This window comes from Trichoplusia ni, chromosome 11, assembly GCF_003590095.1.
Source record: "Trichoplusia ni isolate ovarian cell line Hi5 chromosome 11, tn1, whole genome shotgun sequence".
Classification (NCBI taxonomy): Eukaryota; Metazoa; Arthropoda; class Insecta; order Lepidoptera; family Noctuidae; genus Trichoplusia; species Trichoplusia ni.
Window position 1 is genome coordinate 3,667,104 of NC_039488.1, and position 14,976 is coordinate 3,682,079.

General features: G+C 35.0%; 1 protein-coding gene across 1 annotated transcript; it reads left to right on the forward strand.

Annotated features, from left to right (window-relative positions):
- Positions 1-878: 878 nt before the first annotated feature.
- On the forward strand, positions 879-1,709 carry LOC113498876 (alpha N-terminal protein methyltransferase 1-like). The gene has a single exon (XM_026879036.1). It carries the CDS (start codon positions 1,007-1,009, stop codon positions 1,691-1,693), a length of 687 nt encoding a protein of 228 aa, XP_026734837.1. The 5' UTR covers positions 879-1,006; the 3' UTR covers positions 1,694-1,709.
- The last annotated feature ends 13,267 nt before the right edge of the window (positions 1,710-14,976 follow it).

The following is a 14,976-nucleotide window of genomic DNA, read 5'->3' on the forward strand; positions in this document are numbered from 1 at the left end:
AATAAAGGAAAGAACGTTAAACAGTATTACATTAAGAACTCAATACTGTTCATATTGACAACGATTCGTAATATGAAACAAACAAATGAAATAATTGAAGTATTTATTAATAAAGGCCCGCGTCAAGTGGAGTGCAATATCGGAATTCTTTGTACAATCTGATTAAAACAATGAGTAATGAAGAAGTAAAATTCTGGTCAATAGTATTTTTTTTTCTGTATTTTTAGTAAAGGAGTTTTAATGATCTAGTCCTAACTTACGAGTATATTAAAACATTTAGTTAGGTCTTAAATAAATTTTCAGTTTCATTTTAAGTTTCATTGTCTATTAAGATTTTCAACAATAAGACGAAGTCGCGAAAATCGAGCATTTTTGCACGAAAATTCTAAAGCAAGATCGAAGCAGAAAAAAAAGGACAATCACTGCATAGGGGTGAGACTTTTAAAGGTTCCCAATCCAACTAAAGCGAAGCAAGTGGGATCGCATAGTTTGTACACCCTTGACACGAACGAGGGTGATCTCTTTCAATTAAGTGAAGCGTCCTCAGGACTTCAAGAGACTGGGCTTTCCTCACACAGAAATTTGGGTTAGCATAAAGCTGGGTTCAGACGAGTCGCTCAGCACTTACTAGTGCTATTAGGGTACTGCAGCCAGAAGTAAACACGGCAGCTATTACTAACGCTCCGCTGTTAGCCTGTCTGTCACCAGGCTGTATCTCATGAAAAGCAATTTTGACAATAATGACTTTTACGTTACAAGTTTTTTCTCCGAGGTACTTATCTAATATGGCTTTGTGATTTACATTTATTAAACTATCTATTACAATAGCACAAAGGTTGAGGTTGAAGGGTATAAAACATGAATTCCACAGTAAATTGGCATGCAATATTCAAATAACAATACATTTACAGCAATTTCATAAATTAAAGTGAAAGAAAAAGGTTGTACCATTGAAACTTCAATACTGAAATTATACAACTTCTTTGAAAAAGTAAAAACATTACAAATGTCAGAACTGACAAATGGCACAATGACCGAAAGTGGATTTTACAAAAAAGCAGCTAATTATTGGGCTAATATACCAGCGACGGTGGACGGAGTGCTCGGCGGTTTTGGATATATTTCAGAAACTGACATTGCGGGCTCTAAAGTCTTTCTGAGTGAAGTTCTAGCGTTAGAAAACCCACCATCAACAAACCATGCTCTCGACTGTGGAGCGGGAATAGGAAGAGTTACGAAGTATGTTCTGCTGCCACGCTTCGAGAAGGTGGATTTAGTCGAGCAAGACGAAAAGTTCATTAACTCCGCACAACAATTCATTGGTAAAGACCACGATAGGATAGAAAGTCTGTATAAAATCGGTCTCCAACATTTCAAACCCGAGAAAAAATACGACGTCATTTGGTGCCAGTGGGTGATCGGTCACATTAAGGATTATGATTTAATCGCTGTTTTAGACCGACTTCGCGTTTCTCTGAACGATAACGGTTTGATTATCATAAAGGAGAATTTAACAACTTCGAGAACTATAGATTATGATGAAGACGATTCATCGGTAACGCGTCCTATAGCGTTATTGGAAACACTGTTTAAGGAAGCCAAATTGAAAATAATAAAAAATGTCGTTCAACAAGGATTTCCAGACGGCTTATATCCCGTGCACACATTTGCCTTAGTTCCTATAGAGAAATAAAGTGTATAAACTTAAACTGTTGTCTATTATTCAGTGTCAAGATATATTGCCAACATACTTCAATTCCGACTATTTATTTATTCACGTCTTAATGCAAGTGAGTATAATAATATTTTGATGAAGTAGTATAAATTAGATGGACTATGTTTAATGGCATAGCTAATTTTCTTCAGCCTTTTTGTACGGGACCCTCAGTGGCGCGATTCTTTATATTTCCATCTATTCGATTTTTATATGATTGGAGTCTGGCACATCAATAAATTATGACTAACGTTTGTCCGAGGTGAAGACGTAGCTTATGCGTGGCGCTTACTGCTGGCTTTCGTCACACCCAATTTTAAGTCTATTGTTGTGGGATAAGATTATATACAAGTCGAAGTTGGACGGGAGCGAGACGCGCGTGGAATGCGCGTAGTGGGTGCGAATCGTCTGAATGCACCCTTAAATTGTACCGAATATCGGCTGTAAGCGGAATCTCGTTACTTGAATTGACAAGTAATAATGTGGGTTCATACATGACTGAACATTTGTCGATCTCGTTTTTGTCTACGTTTCGGAAATTCGTTGGGAATGAGCACGCTCATTGGCGGATGTCATGTTTATTTAGGCGTTAAATTAGATTCTTTTTTAATTTTTGGTTTAATTTGGTGGCCTACTGAATAAGCTTTAGAATTTGATGATGCATTGTTTGAATAAAAAATACTTTTGTAGAAGTGGAAGGCACATACTAAAGTCTTTATTTACACTTTTACTTTTCATAGTCAATATACTATTTTTTTTTAATCCTGTCGTCTTTTTGTCGAAAGACTCAGTTTTAAAATAGAACTCCACAAAACGCCTATGAAAAACAACAACTATGATCACGAATTCAAATTAACTACTGAAATATATCAGTATTTTATTTATTTAATGCGTATGTATAAAAAGATACACCGCCTTGAGTATGGTCGCCTGACCTTTGTTCTCCAATAATCAATAAATCAAAACATTTTAATTCACTTTCTGCACAAAGCCATATTTTTTTACAAAACTCATTACGGTATTTTCAAAATGAAATCAATCATAAGCTGCCGCACGGTTAAATATAAAAAGAGCAACCCACGCCTCGTCATGTCAAGTAAAAAATGACACATTCGAGAATTATAATAAAAAAAAATATTGAGAATGGAACCGTGAATCCGTTTACGGCAAATTAATTCGTGCTCACAGCACACATTTTGTTCCTGTTCACATAAATCTTGGTATAACGTGCTGTGAAATTTCTCCTATTATTGTAGGTACTGAAATCTCCGCGCGTATGTTATGAGAATACTACTTTAAGAACGATATTTATTTACGCGATATATTTACAAACTAAAAGCTATTTTTTAAGTAAGAACCTAGAATTCCATAACTATAATCTGATCATAAGTTCATCACGTTTAAGTCGTCAGTATTCCAACATTGATTAATCAATTCATAAATATTTTTATGCTGTATGTTTATGCAAAATACATATAAAGTTATTACGACCATTATTTTAACAAGGTGTAAATAATTTAGTACATATCATTTTAGGGTTATTCCCGTCTTGTTCCACCACTAATTAATGGCAATAAGCTTTCGTCATATTACATGGGATTAAAACTGTCTAGCAAATTTTGGGGCGCAGCAACGACGCAAATCTGCTCCGTCCCATTAGGGAATGTAAGTGTTAGTTTTCATATATAACTAGCTGTTGCCCGCGATTTCGTCCTCGTTGTACCTAGGAGGGTAATGGATAAATAATTTGGAAGACAATAATATTGTGACCTTGAATGGTGATGTTAGCAGTCCCATCTTTCAAGTTTGATCAAGATGCATACATACTAATAACATATATTTATGTTCATTAAAATTTATAATAGGGAGCTAGAAATGTGAACGGATAAGAAAGAAAGTAATCATGTTAGTTCTACATGTCAAGGCTTAAAAAAAACCAATGGACGAAAGAATCACCTTTATTGAAGAGAATCATATTAATAACGAATACAGAAAATCATGACATTGTATGTTGATGCAATGCGGTCTCTACAATTTCACTTTTTTGTATACATTTCGTATTTACTGTTGAAATAAAAACAGCTATACAATATTAGTATAAATCTTACTGACGGGGACACAATATCGTGGTTGAAAATTCAATTAGGCATTTGTCATCGCTTCGTTGGCCACAGTGGGTTCGTGCGTGATGCTAGCCTGACGATCACGTTCACGACAAAGGGACCCCTTATTTTTACATTATGTACCCATTGAGGGAGAATTTCGACGTATTTTCTTGTGGCAGTTTAGTTAACAAGTTGTCTGATTTATTGCCAAAATTATCGGCTGTTGTACAAGTTTTGTAAATAGGGTGTTACTGTCCCGAGAGTAAGGACCTTGAGCAAGTAGTTTTGAGTATTGTGTGTAACTTTGTATGACATGATACACATAATTATGATAAAAGCATTTTACTTCTGAAAAATTATAAACCTTATATAATTTATCTATTCACTTTCTAAATATGTTGAAAGCTGCACCAAATAAAATAAAAAATAGACTTTCCAAGAGTGCTGTCAACTTATCGTTGAAAGTTTATAAAATAAATGGACGCGAGCCGTCAAACTTATTATCGCGAAATATTTTTAGAATACAAGAGAAAATAGAAAATGTAATAGGTTGTTCTGTGCACGGTTCTGTTTGAGTGAGAAATCAATTTGTTCCACCGCTTTCATTTATGCGATTCGAGCGTTTCCATTTATTCGAACGCAAATTGGAAAGGGACCGACTGAGTTGTCAGCTGTGGCTTATGCAGTCGTCTCGACTTAGCAATAGACTAGACGAGCGAAACAATCGTCGCAATACAAGTGCCACTGATTCTGAACGGAGTTATTGTCTTGTAGTTTTATTTTTAACGACACAAGCTTTGTTAGTTATATTGACGATATTAAATTGCAGATTGTACAAATGGTTACTTGATTACTATGACTGGGTTCTGTGATCATTTTTGTATTTGTTTTTAGGAATTTCGAATGTAAAAAGGTTAAATCGGAACGTGATTTCTAAGACTACGTTCTAGCCGTCTGTCATCAGGACATATCTTAAGAACCGTGATAATCCTTTTGTCACGGAGGGTTTTAAAAATATTACTGACTCAAGACAAGCATTTACTGATCACACAGACGCTTATTTTGCATGGGGATCGAATCCGCGACACATCGCACACAGTGGATTGGCGTGGTGACATCAGCCACTCGGCGATTCGTAGCAGCATTCGTGCAGTATTACTATTATCTTGTTATTAACACATGGCCTAATAAACAAGATTCATATTACATCAGTTTTGATTAAACTTCAAAGCTACACTACATAAAAGACGAAGGTCGAACCCAATGTTTACAGAGCATAAAAATATGAAAATGTTCCAGATCGCTGCCAGACATACCAGCTCACAAATTAATCAAGGAGAAAGTTCAACGGAATCCGAGGCACGCAGTCCGTTCCTTTCAAAATGTCCAACGTAAAAGCAAAATGTCGGATACCTTTCATTTTCAAGATGGTCGGAATATTTGTACGCTTAAATACAATGTTAGATCTGCGAGACGAGGTGGTGTAACTTTGTCAGGTCGTTTGGCCCCCGCACGATCTAGAAAGTTATCTTGGAGTGCATCGGAATTACAACGTGCTACCAACTTCGCGATTCGAATCGGAATACGACGAACAGATGTAGGGATTACTGGATAAGCTACGATTACAAATTTCTTCGAGTTTTTTTTTCAGACTTCAATTCTGCAGTTGATTTGAAAATGTGCCAGTACTAGCGAGATGATTCTGAGGGCCTCCATCTACCCTTAAAAATAATTTCAGTGTAAGTAATTGTGGATGCGAGACCAACTACATCCAACCAGCGGCATCTCTTTTCCACGGCATTAATAATTAACGTAATACTTTGTTAAATCACAGTGAGAGTTAACTAACAGTCCTACTTTCAGAACCGCTCTATTGATAATATAAGTAAGTGTTTTCATTGCTCTAAGATCGGTAAATGCATCGCATGGCTTTCAAAGCCTAGAAAGTATTAATTTCCCGATAGTACATTTCAATTTTATACATTTTTTTTAAGCTATTTTATTTATTACAAGTGATCGCTATCTCCTATGTCGTTTAATAATTTTGTGTGTTCGAGTTGATAAAGCATTTTAGTTATGTCATTATTGTCATGAAATTGTATTTAGATAACATCGACATCCTAAAGTTAATTAGAACTGGTCATGCGAATGGTTTAATTAAAACCTGCTTTCAACATTTTGATGTTTTAGTTTTAATGAATTACCGGCGTTAGTTTTTGTGGTAGGGTTTTTTGTCGAGTTTAATTTTAAAGATTTTAAGAGGATTTGGAAAAATACTTAGAACTAAATCATCAAATGTATTATTTTTATATTTGGTGTAATGCTTACTTAAAGCAGCAACGGTAGTAGAAAATATTAAACCGATAAAGAAAAGATGTAAGAAACTACTTGAAGAAAAATCTTAAGAAAAGACTTCAAAGAGTTTTAAAAACCAGCAGATCAGATTAAAAATGTCTTCATGCGGTTATAAAGGTTTTATTAACAGTATTAAATTCTATATACCTTCCAGATAAGCTCTATTTCCACGTGATTAAGGTACACATTTGTGTAAAACGCTACGTGCTAACTTTGAAGAGATACCTACGAGAGTAAGCGAAGTTCGAGTGCGCTTGAATGATAAGTTTTCCAACAGGAATAGGGAATTCACGGCTCTAAAAGTTGATGAAATGACGGTTATGCGTCGACAGGTGCAAAGCAATATCGCATATTAAGGAAATTGATTTGTTGTCTCGCGTTTTGCGTACCATCTGTGACAAAAAAGGTTTCTATCCATCACGTATCATCTGATACCATATACAAAAAAAAAGGTAAATTTTATACAAGTAGATAAGTTTGGCAAATATTCTTCTATCCAGATTCCAAATCAAATCAAAAGTAATTTACTGAAATCTCTATTAACTAGCACTTTTTAAGGACAAATTAAATTGGACATCACCCATTTTCGTCCACCGTTTGGCGCTTCTTAAGTACTTATGCTGAAGAGAAAAAACGCCGAAACGAACTCCCCAGCACGCTGTCTTTCCGTTAACAATATGGATAACAATATAAAATTGCGTTACCATCACCTCATAAGGCAGTTGAGTAGGGGCAGCTCTATGCCAAGTAGTATGCTGTTACAGGCAGACCCCTTGATGCGTTTCATTGTCATCATTATCAGCCTTGCACAATCCACTGATATGGCCAGGCATAAGGCCTGCTTGTGTCTGTTCTATTCTCGTATCTCTTAACCTTTGCATCCATCCTGTCCCTGCTACCTTTTGATATAATTTGTCCATCTCATCCTCGGACTAACGGTATTACACCACGTCATCACGTCTGGCTATCTTAAACTTTTAGTTGTAAAAAACCTAGTGTCGTATGTATGCGTACAAGTTAAAATTCGTAGAGGCTAAAGAAAATGTGTTAATAAAGGGTTTAAAAACACCAAAAGCAAGTACGCCGTTTCAAAAACTGTATTAGCAAACCACGGAAACGTTAATTTATAGTAAATATACCGCAACGTCCAGTTCTGCTGTAAGTTTCTAGTGCATTACTCGTAAATTACAAGTTTCATCGTTTCCAAAGGAATTCGCTCGTACAGTCAGAAGCAAATGTTTGTTTTGTTTCAAACGTAACATGAAAAAGCATTGGATAGTTGGAGTTAAATATTAAGTTGGATTAAAGCTGCTGTGTAGTTTCTACGTACGTATATTAATGTTCACTATGTAATTTATAGAAATGGTCATATAATTTTAGATTTATTTTCTCTAAATGTGTATTAGTGTACGTCAGAATACTTATTTTAATCCTCAAAGCTAAACTCTAAACACTCTTTTTTCCTGAAAGAGAAAATTTCATCCACTAAAAACAATTAGAACGAGTACAGCAGAACTTATCAGCTTTTCTTTTTTGCCCGTCCTTTGAGCTGGCCTCTCTATATGTTAAATAGATGCATAAATTAAATTCCCGAATAAACTACGAGTAACTAAAGTAAAACTGGGGCCCCTTTGCCGACTCTACGTCATTTTTCCACCGGATAGTTGGGTCGTAATAAGTGATGAGTTACCCCCAAGTATGCCCGACTTCGCCGCGGAGACAACGTGATGTAAACTCTCGCCAGATGGAATGGAAATTGCCACATACTAACGTGATTTCATAAAATAATTTTGGAGAGACGCTGACGAGACTGAAATGTAGAGTCTAAACTACTGTTTTATGTAAAAATATTACTTTTTAAGAAAAACTATTGTCTAGTTTCTTGGTATATCCAGACTGAACCACAAGGAGAGAACATAAAGAAAATATTTTTGAGGGAGAAAAATATTTGATCTGCGGCACAATATGTATGTCGCTGTCATTATGCAATAACTATAAACTTCAGTTATTGCTATAACAATGGTATACACGCACTAAATAAGTTTAGCACAACTATTTAATACAAAAAGCCCATCGCACTGCAACAGAATAATGATACATCCATTCGTAGTGGATACGCGTACAAAATTCACTCACTTATTCCATTTATTTTCAACAATAACGTTATCAGCATTCGACAAAGAGAGGTGTTGATGCAAATGAACGAAATAATCTGTGTGAACATTTTGGTTCCTGATGAAAAGTTGTTGTCAATATTTTTATCGCACAATAGGAGGCTTTCTGGATGGGGCGAGCTCTCGTGTAAAGTAACATGAGTAGGGAAAATGAAAAAGTTGCCTGCGGAAATGTCGCCGATACAAGAATCGAAGCAAATGGAAAAACTTTGTTGAGCGCGATTAAAAGCTTTTTGATTTTGAGATGACATCGCTTTGAAACGGTTTTTTATCGGTGTTCAATGAAACTGTTGTGTTTGACGTATATAGATGTGGTTTTAAATTACTGTTAAGATGCTCTGATAGTACCAATCAAGTTCTGTTGATATTTTGCTCTAAAACATTTTATCATACTTTAATACTACTTATAATGGAAGCTTTTCCAATATTGCTCTCCATCCCGCTGCTTACAAAATAAATGAAGTTGTTACATAATAGAATGCACTCGCTTACGAAAGTTTCATTTTAAAATTGCATTCAACAAACTTTGTGCTTTTAATCCGTTCAGGGACAAACTCAAAGCAGCTTTCGGTGGGCTTTACTCTGTCGGCCACCGCATGCGGATTTTGTCGGACAGTTGCAAGTGGCGCACCCTGTACATAGATTAATGTGTGACGCATACCGCATGACGCCTGACGTTTCCCCCACTTTGTAGTTCTGATTTTATGATTTCATGGGTGAGCTCGGTTAACCTTCCAATTTATGTCTTTGAATATTGACCGAATGCGGAATAAAATAGTTTTTTATTTTAATATTGTTCGGATATTTTGTTTTGTTTGCAGTCAGCTGATAGTTCGTGACCTAAGTGTTTCTGACGTCGAGGATTTCAGTTTGTTGAGGACCCGAGTTGCTTGTTAATACCCACACTGGCCTCTCATGTGGTTTTTATCTTTCGTTAAATGTATTTTGTATTTTGAAGTTTTCTATTTAAAATTATATGTTCATTGTTTTTGAAGGATTATGTTTTAGGATTAAAGCGTTGGATTATAATATAAATGAATTGAAAACATGAAACAACTAAATATTTTGCAATTATGCTTTGTAATTTTCATCAAACGCCATAAACACTTGCGATATATAGGTACAATATAAAAGTAGGCAAAAATACCGAAACCTTTGTTTATGAACATTCAATCAAGGCGAACCAATTCGTATTGTGTTGTATATTTTAGCGTGTACAAGGAATTGATTGGATGTGGATACAGATATGAATAGGGGGTCCCGCATCCGGAGCAAGGGTTAGCTCGTATCTTTTGTAGTAAACAATCATAGGTATGTTCATCCGAAACCTATCTGATAAAGCAGTATTATACCGTTACAATAAATGATTCAATTTCCTTTACGCAAGTATCGGATCCACTTAAGTATTATGAAAGTAATAGAGGAGGGGAATAGTTTTCTTGCTGACGCTCCTTTTACGATAATGACAGAAAACGCGGTCCAATATCTATAAAATATTACAACCTACTCGTCCGGACGCTGGACGCCGGCGATCCGAACCGGACCAGAACGGAATGAGACGCTCGTTCATAGATTTGATTGTCAGAATTAACTTTAACTGATGGTTGAATAAGGTTTTGTAAGCGATGGATTATATTGGCGGCACACTTACGCTGAGTCATGCGGTGAGTGGACGATATTTCATGTATTTTTATATTCTAACTAGCTGTTGCCCGCGACTTCGTCCGCGTGGTTAGAAGATATAAGTTGTGATTTATATCTACTCTGTTTTTTCCACATTTTTCATTGTATCTTCGCTCCTATTAGTTGCAGCGTGATGATTTATAGCCTAAAACCTTCCTCAATGAATGATCTATTGAACACAAAAAGAATTTTTCAATTTGAACCAGTAGTTCCTGAGATTAGCGCGTTCAAACAAACAAACTCTTCAGCTTTATATATTAGTATAGAAGTATAGATACTAAATTTGTCTTAGGAAGAGGTCGTGGCTAAGCTATACTGACAAAGTTGGTCTTTGGACTATGTAATAATGAATTCCTTCGTGTTCCGGAAAACACATCAAAATGGTGGGTCCCGTATTTCGTCATTAATAATATTAATATACATCTTTGACAGTCGTTGCAGGTAGTCAGAAGCTAGAAACTAACAATGTGTTTACTAGGGGGAATCGTGTTGCCTAGGTAACGGGGTTTAGGAGGTCAGATTGGTATTTGCTTCTTGTAAAATATTGGTCATTACTGCATAAGGTTAGACTGGAAGCGGACCCCAACTAAGTTGGGAAAAGCGAAGATGATGATGATGACGAATAAATTTATGTCAGAATTATATATACTAGCTTGAACTTTTCTTATCGCTCTACTTGCAGTGTTAATCTTCCTACCCGATACTGAACTAATGAGGTAACTTATATAGGTTTATTTAGATTTTCCTTTATGCTTAAATATTTTATGAATTGCTTTGAAAACGTATCATGCATGGATGAGATCGAATGAAGAAAATCATTGGAAAGTAAAACTTTTAGTAGTCCGTCCTGTTCCGAATGTCGAAGTAACAGCTGAGATCCACAATTTAACTCGCCTTGCGAACATCGGGAATTCAATTAAGCATAACTGGTCATCCATCAAGGAACCAATCGCGAATAGCTTTGCTTAATTATGCGATCTACCCCTTAACATACCTTACGTAACACGAAGAATTTCGTTATGACATAAATTAATGGTCACAAATCTACGGACAAAAACAACAAGCTTAGCTTTGTTTAGCCTGTGAAATCTCCAGTTTAACTTGCCATGCAAATTACGAAGAACTTTGTAATGACATAAATGGTCACCGATCCCCATAGCGACCGTGCCAAACGTTGCTTGACCCGCAATCGATCGGTCCTAATAGTTGTAGGCAGGTTATGTGTGTGCCTAGCAAGATGTAGGTAAGTACAGCTCATAACAACAGCTATTGGAAAAAGGATTGATGATCATAGTTACATATTACGCTCACGAGAAAGGTACTGCCCCTCTGACCCATTTCCTTTACCTTTTTTCTTTTACAAAATAAAACTTTTCTTTTTATCAATGAGGGCGAGCTTCTCAGATACTGGAATGAAACAGTGAATGCTTGTAGGACAATGATCTGTTTAATATGCATGCTGAGTGTTGAGTTCGTGAAACTACAATAGCGTGTAATTTGCAATTTGTGGATATATTATGTACTTGCAAGTGTAAACGTTATTTTAAATAAACGAATATTTTAGAATACTGTTATTTTTTTGTATTCGCATTGCTTAGATTTATGCCGTCATACTGTGGTATGGTTAAATGATAATGTTTTAAGTTAATAGAATCTCGACAATTTACCTACTTGTCTTATTAAAGATGGTTAATAAAGCACCTACAAAAATATATTTAAATACTATGTAAGGTCTACTTTCACGGGTAATTAGTTAATTATTAGTTTTTGCGAAAGGTTTTGTACGGTGTTCTGTTATATTTACTATTTTTGGTTTTAAATAAACATTTTTTTCTTTTATTAAATTATTTGAATAAGTTCTTAAAGTCAGTTGTGGAACTACAGACTGCTTATTTCCCCTTCTTTTCTGTTAAATAATCGCATTCATATGTTTTAAAGCATAAAATAAGTACTTTTACTGTGACACTTGGTTCATAAGATTTTCCTTTAAATAAGAAAAACGTAAAATATGCAACGCTGCGCTACATCTAGGAAGCTGCACGTGAGTTAGTCATGGTTATAAAACTTCTTTATGATTCCGTTCACATGCTATGGAAACAAGTTATTCGAGAAACTTTATAACGAATAAATAAACACGACTTGAGGACTTTTTGCCTTATTTGTTTTGCTGTGTTAAACAACTATCTGTCTATAGTTTATTTGTTCTCGTTACAGAACAGTTACCGAAGGATAAAAACTGTTCCGCTGTCATTATATCTTTGATTTTGTCACTAGGCTGTATTTCATGAACCTTAATGGCAATACCGTCCATAATTATGTATTTCAGTTACCGCTTAACAGTAAATAATAAAACTTAAATTCGAAGTAAAGCAGATTGATTGGGGTTATGGTGGAAAATAGGTGTGATAAGCGACCATTTTTTTATGCGTATTAGCGTAGCGCCATATTAGCGTCGTTGTACGATGAGTCTAAATCATAATTGACCGTTTTTTAATTAATTTCATTATGCCAATTGAATATCCATGACCAATTGATACTTAGTTAAAAGTGCTACTTAGTAGTCTAATTAGAATAAATGACTTTTGATTTTGATTTTATCATTCATAAAACGTTGAACGGGTTTTGTACTAAGGGCACATCTTGTTTAGTTAAGTGAAAAAAGGAATAATTCATTCAAGTCCAATAAAAACTCAACATTTTCACAAACCGTCAACTGTCGAAAAACTTCAAACACAAGCTAATCACCAGCAAGTAATACTTCGAAAATAATACCTGAACGTTTGTTTGGAAGCTGTAGTAGACGCGCTAATGAAGGGATTAACGAGAAAAAGTGGCCCTGCCCCGACTCACTGGAACAGGATTAGCGCTGAGATCGGATCATTAGTGAGCGATACACCTGATTAGGGCTCCGTAGATCCTTTGATACCAGTTGATATATGCTTTCATCTTACGTGACTAAGTGATTCGGATGTGTTTAAACTGCGTGTAGGTATGTTGCCCTGGTAGGTGCGTTTGGTGTTTATATGTTTAGCCTAAGGTGATAGAGTAGTATCATTTACGATATGCGATCATAATTTTGCATGTTTACACTGCTGCGTTATATTGTGTGCTCGTATATTGCCCTGGTAAGTGTGTCAGATATTAGAGATAAAGAGAATAACGTGATAGGTAATTATGAGTAATCAATAAATATTAACAGTTATTATTGGATTTGCAATTACTTTGTTTTGGATTAGTTTCAAGCGATGAAGCGATAAAGGGATAAAATATGAATAAAAAAGTATGAAAGTGAAATAGGATTGTATGAATTGGATTTCGCTTCTGTTATGAATGTTTAGTACCGAATTATTTTGTTTTTATAAATCAACTAGCTGTTGCCCGCGACTTCTTCCGCGTGGTTAGAAGCAATTGCGACTTTAACTTGAGATTTAAACTATCCTATCTCTCAAGTTGGATCGAACTGCACATGGTGTGCGAATTTTATTATAATCGGTTAAGTGGTTTAGGAGTCCATTGAGGACAAACATTGTGACACGAGATATATTAAGATTATGTCAAAAATTACTTGATATCAAGGATTCCGAATACTCCCATTGGAGTAGTAAAGTAACCAAACAATTCAGTGGTAATTTTTTTAACCGATGCTGGTTGGCAAGTGGTCAATTATGACGTTTAATGAAAATATAATTTAAGCTTGTAAATTAAAACCAAACTTAATTATGAAGGTAAAATTTGAATATTTCTCGCGTATTGAGTGTTAAAGCTTTTATATGTAAACACTATAATATTATCGTGTTGTTGGTTTTAATGTTCGTTACACATTTTCCTGAAAGCAGGCAGTATTTTATAAGTATGTATGGGTGTTCCCCATTCATATAGTATACTGTAAGGCCACTTGGGCCAGAGAGAGCTACTGTCGCATAATGCGGCCACTCGGTAACCCTGCATTACTAACCACCTTTGAGTATGAATGTTACAACCTCGAAAAATATCGTTTGGGGATCCGGGTCTGAATTCGATAAAATTGTTGGGTCCTTTATGTGAATTCATTCGGCATGATTAAATTATTAGATTATTTAAATTTAAGCAAACAACTAAAATACCGGTCATTTGCGGTTGCGGTTCAGTAATAGACAATAATTTTTTTTATAGGTCTCCTACAAAGTTATGCATTAAGAATTTCCCAATTTTATGGGTTGCCGTGGAACCAGTACACGGTTTTAGTCAGTAGTTAAAAATAAAATATGGAACTGTTTTTGTTAAAAAAAAAGGTGTCAAACTTTTTTAGCAAAGTTCGATAACACATGCATAAGATGTTTGCGTTATTCATACTCCTAGAAGGTTCTATAAAAATAGGTCGTTGCTCTGCATATTTTCTAGCTAGCTCACTGCCTGTTTGACTAAGTCCTGAATTATTGATAGGCTTTATCAAGCTACGGTGCAACTATTAAAAAAACTATTTCCGTACTGAGAAGGAAAATTAACTACTTAAATTTTTTTTTAATAGTAAAAGACTTTTCAAAAGAAAACGGGATTCTGAGTACTTATTACTTAGTTAATAAGCACGGCAACAGAAAACATTGCATTTTTTTTAATAATAGTGCAAAAAATATGGCTTCTGTCAAAAAAAAATGAATCTGTTAGTTAAATTTCTAAAAATATTTGAGACTATATGTTTTTTTTTAATGAATAAGTAGAAGATCTGCTGAAGAAGAGGGCTTGCTGATAAAGTCAGTAATTACTAAAAAAACAACTGAAAAGTGACGTCAGATCATTTAAATTACTACATTGTCTGAACTTTTTATTTACGTAAAACAGTTTTTTTTATTTTATTGTTCCAATTAGATTTTAGCCTAATTCTCTTCCATTTAGAAATTGAATAAAAAATACTCAGGATATTATAACAAAAAAATCTGTAATTTAAGTATTTTACCGAGAAAAAAAA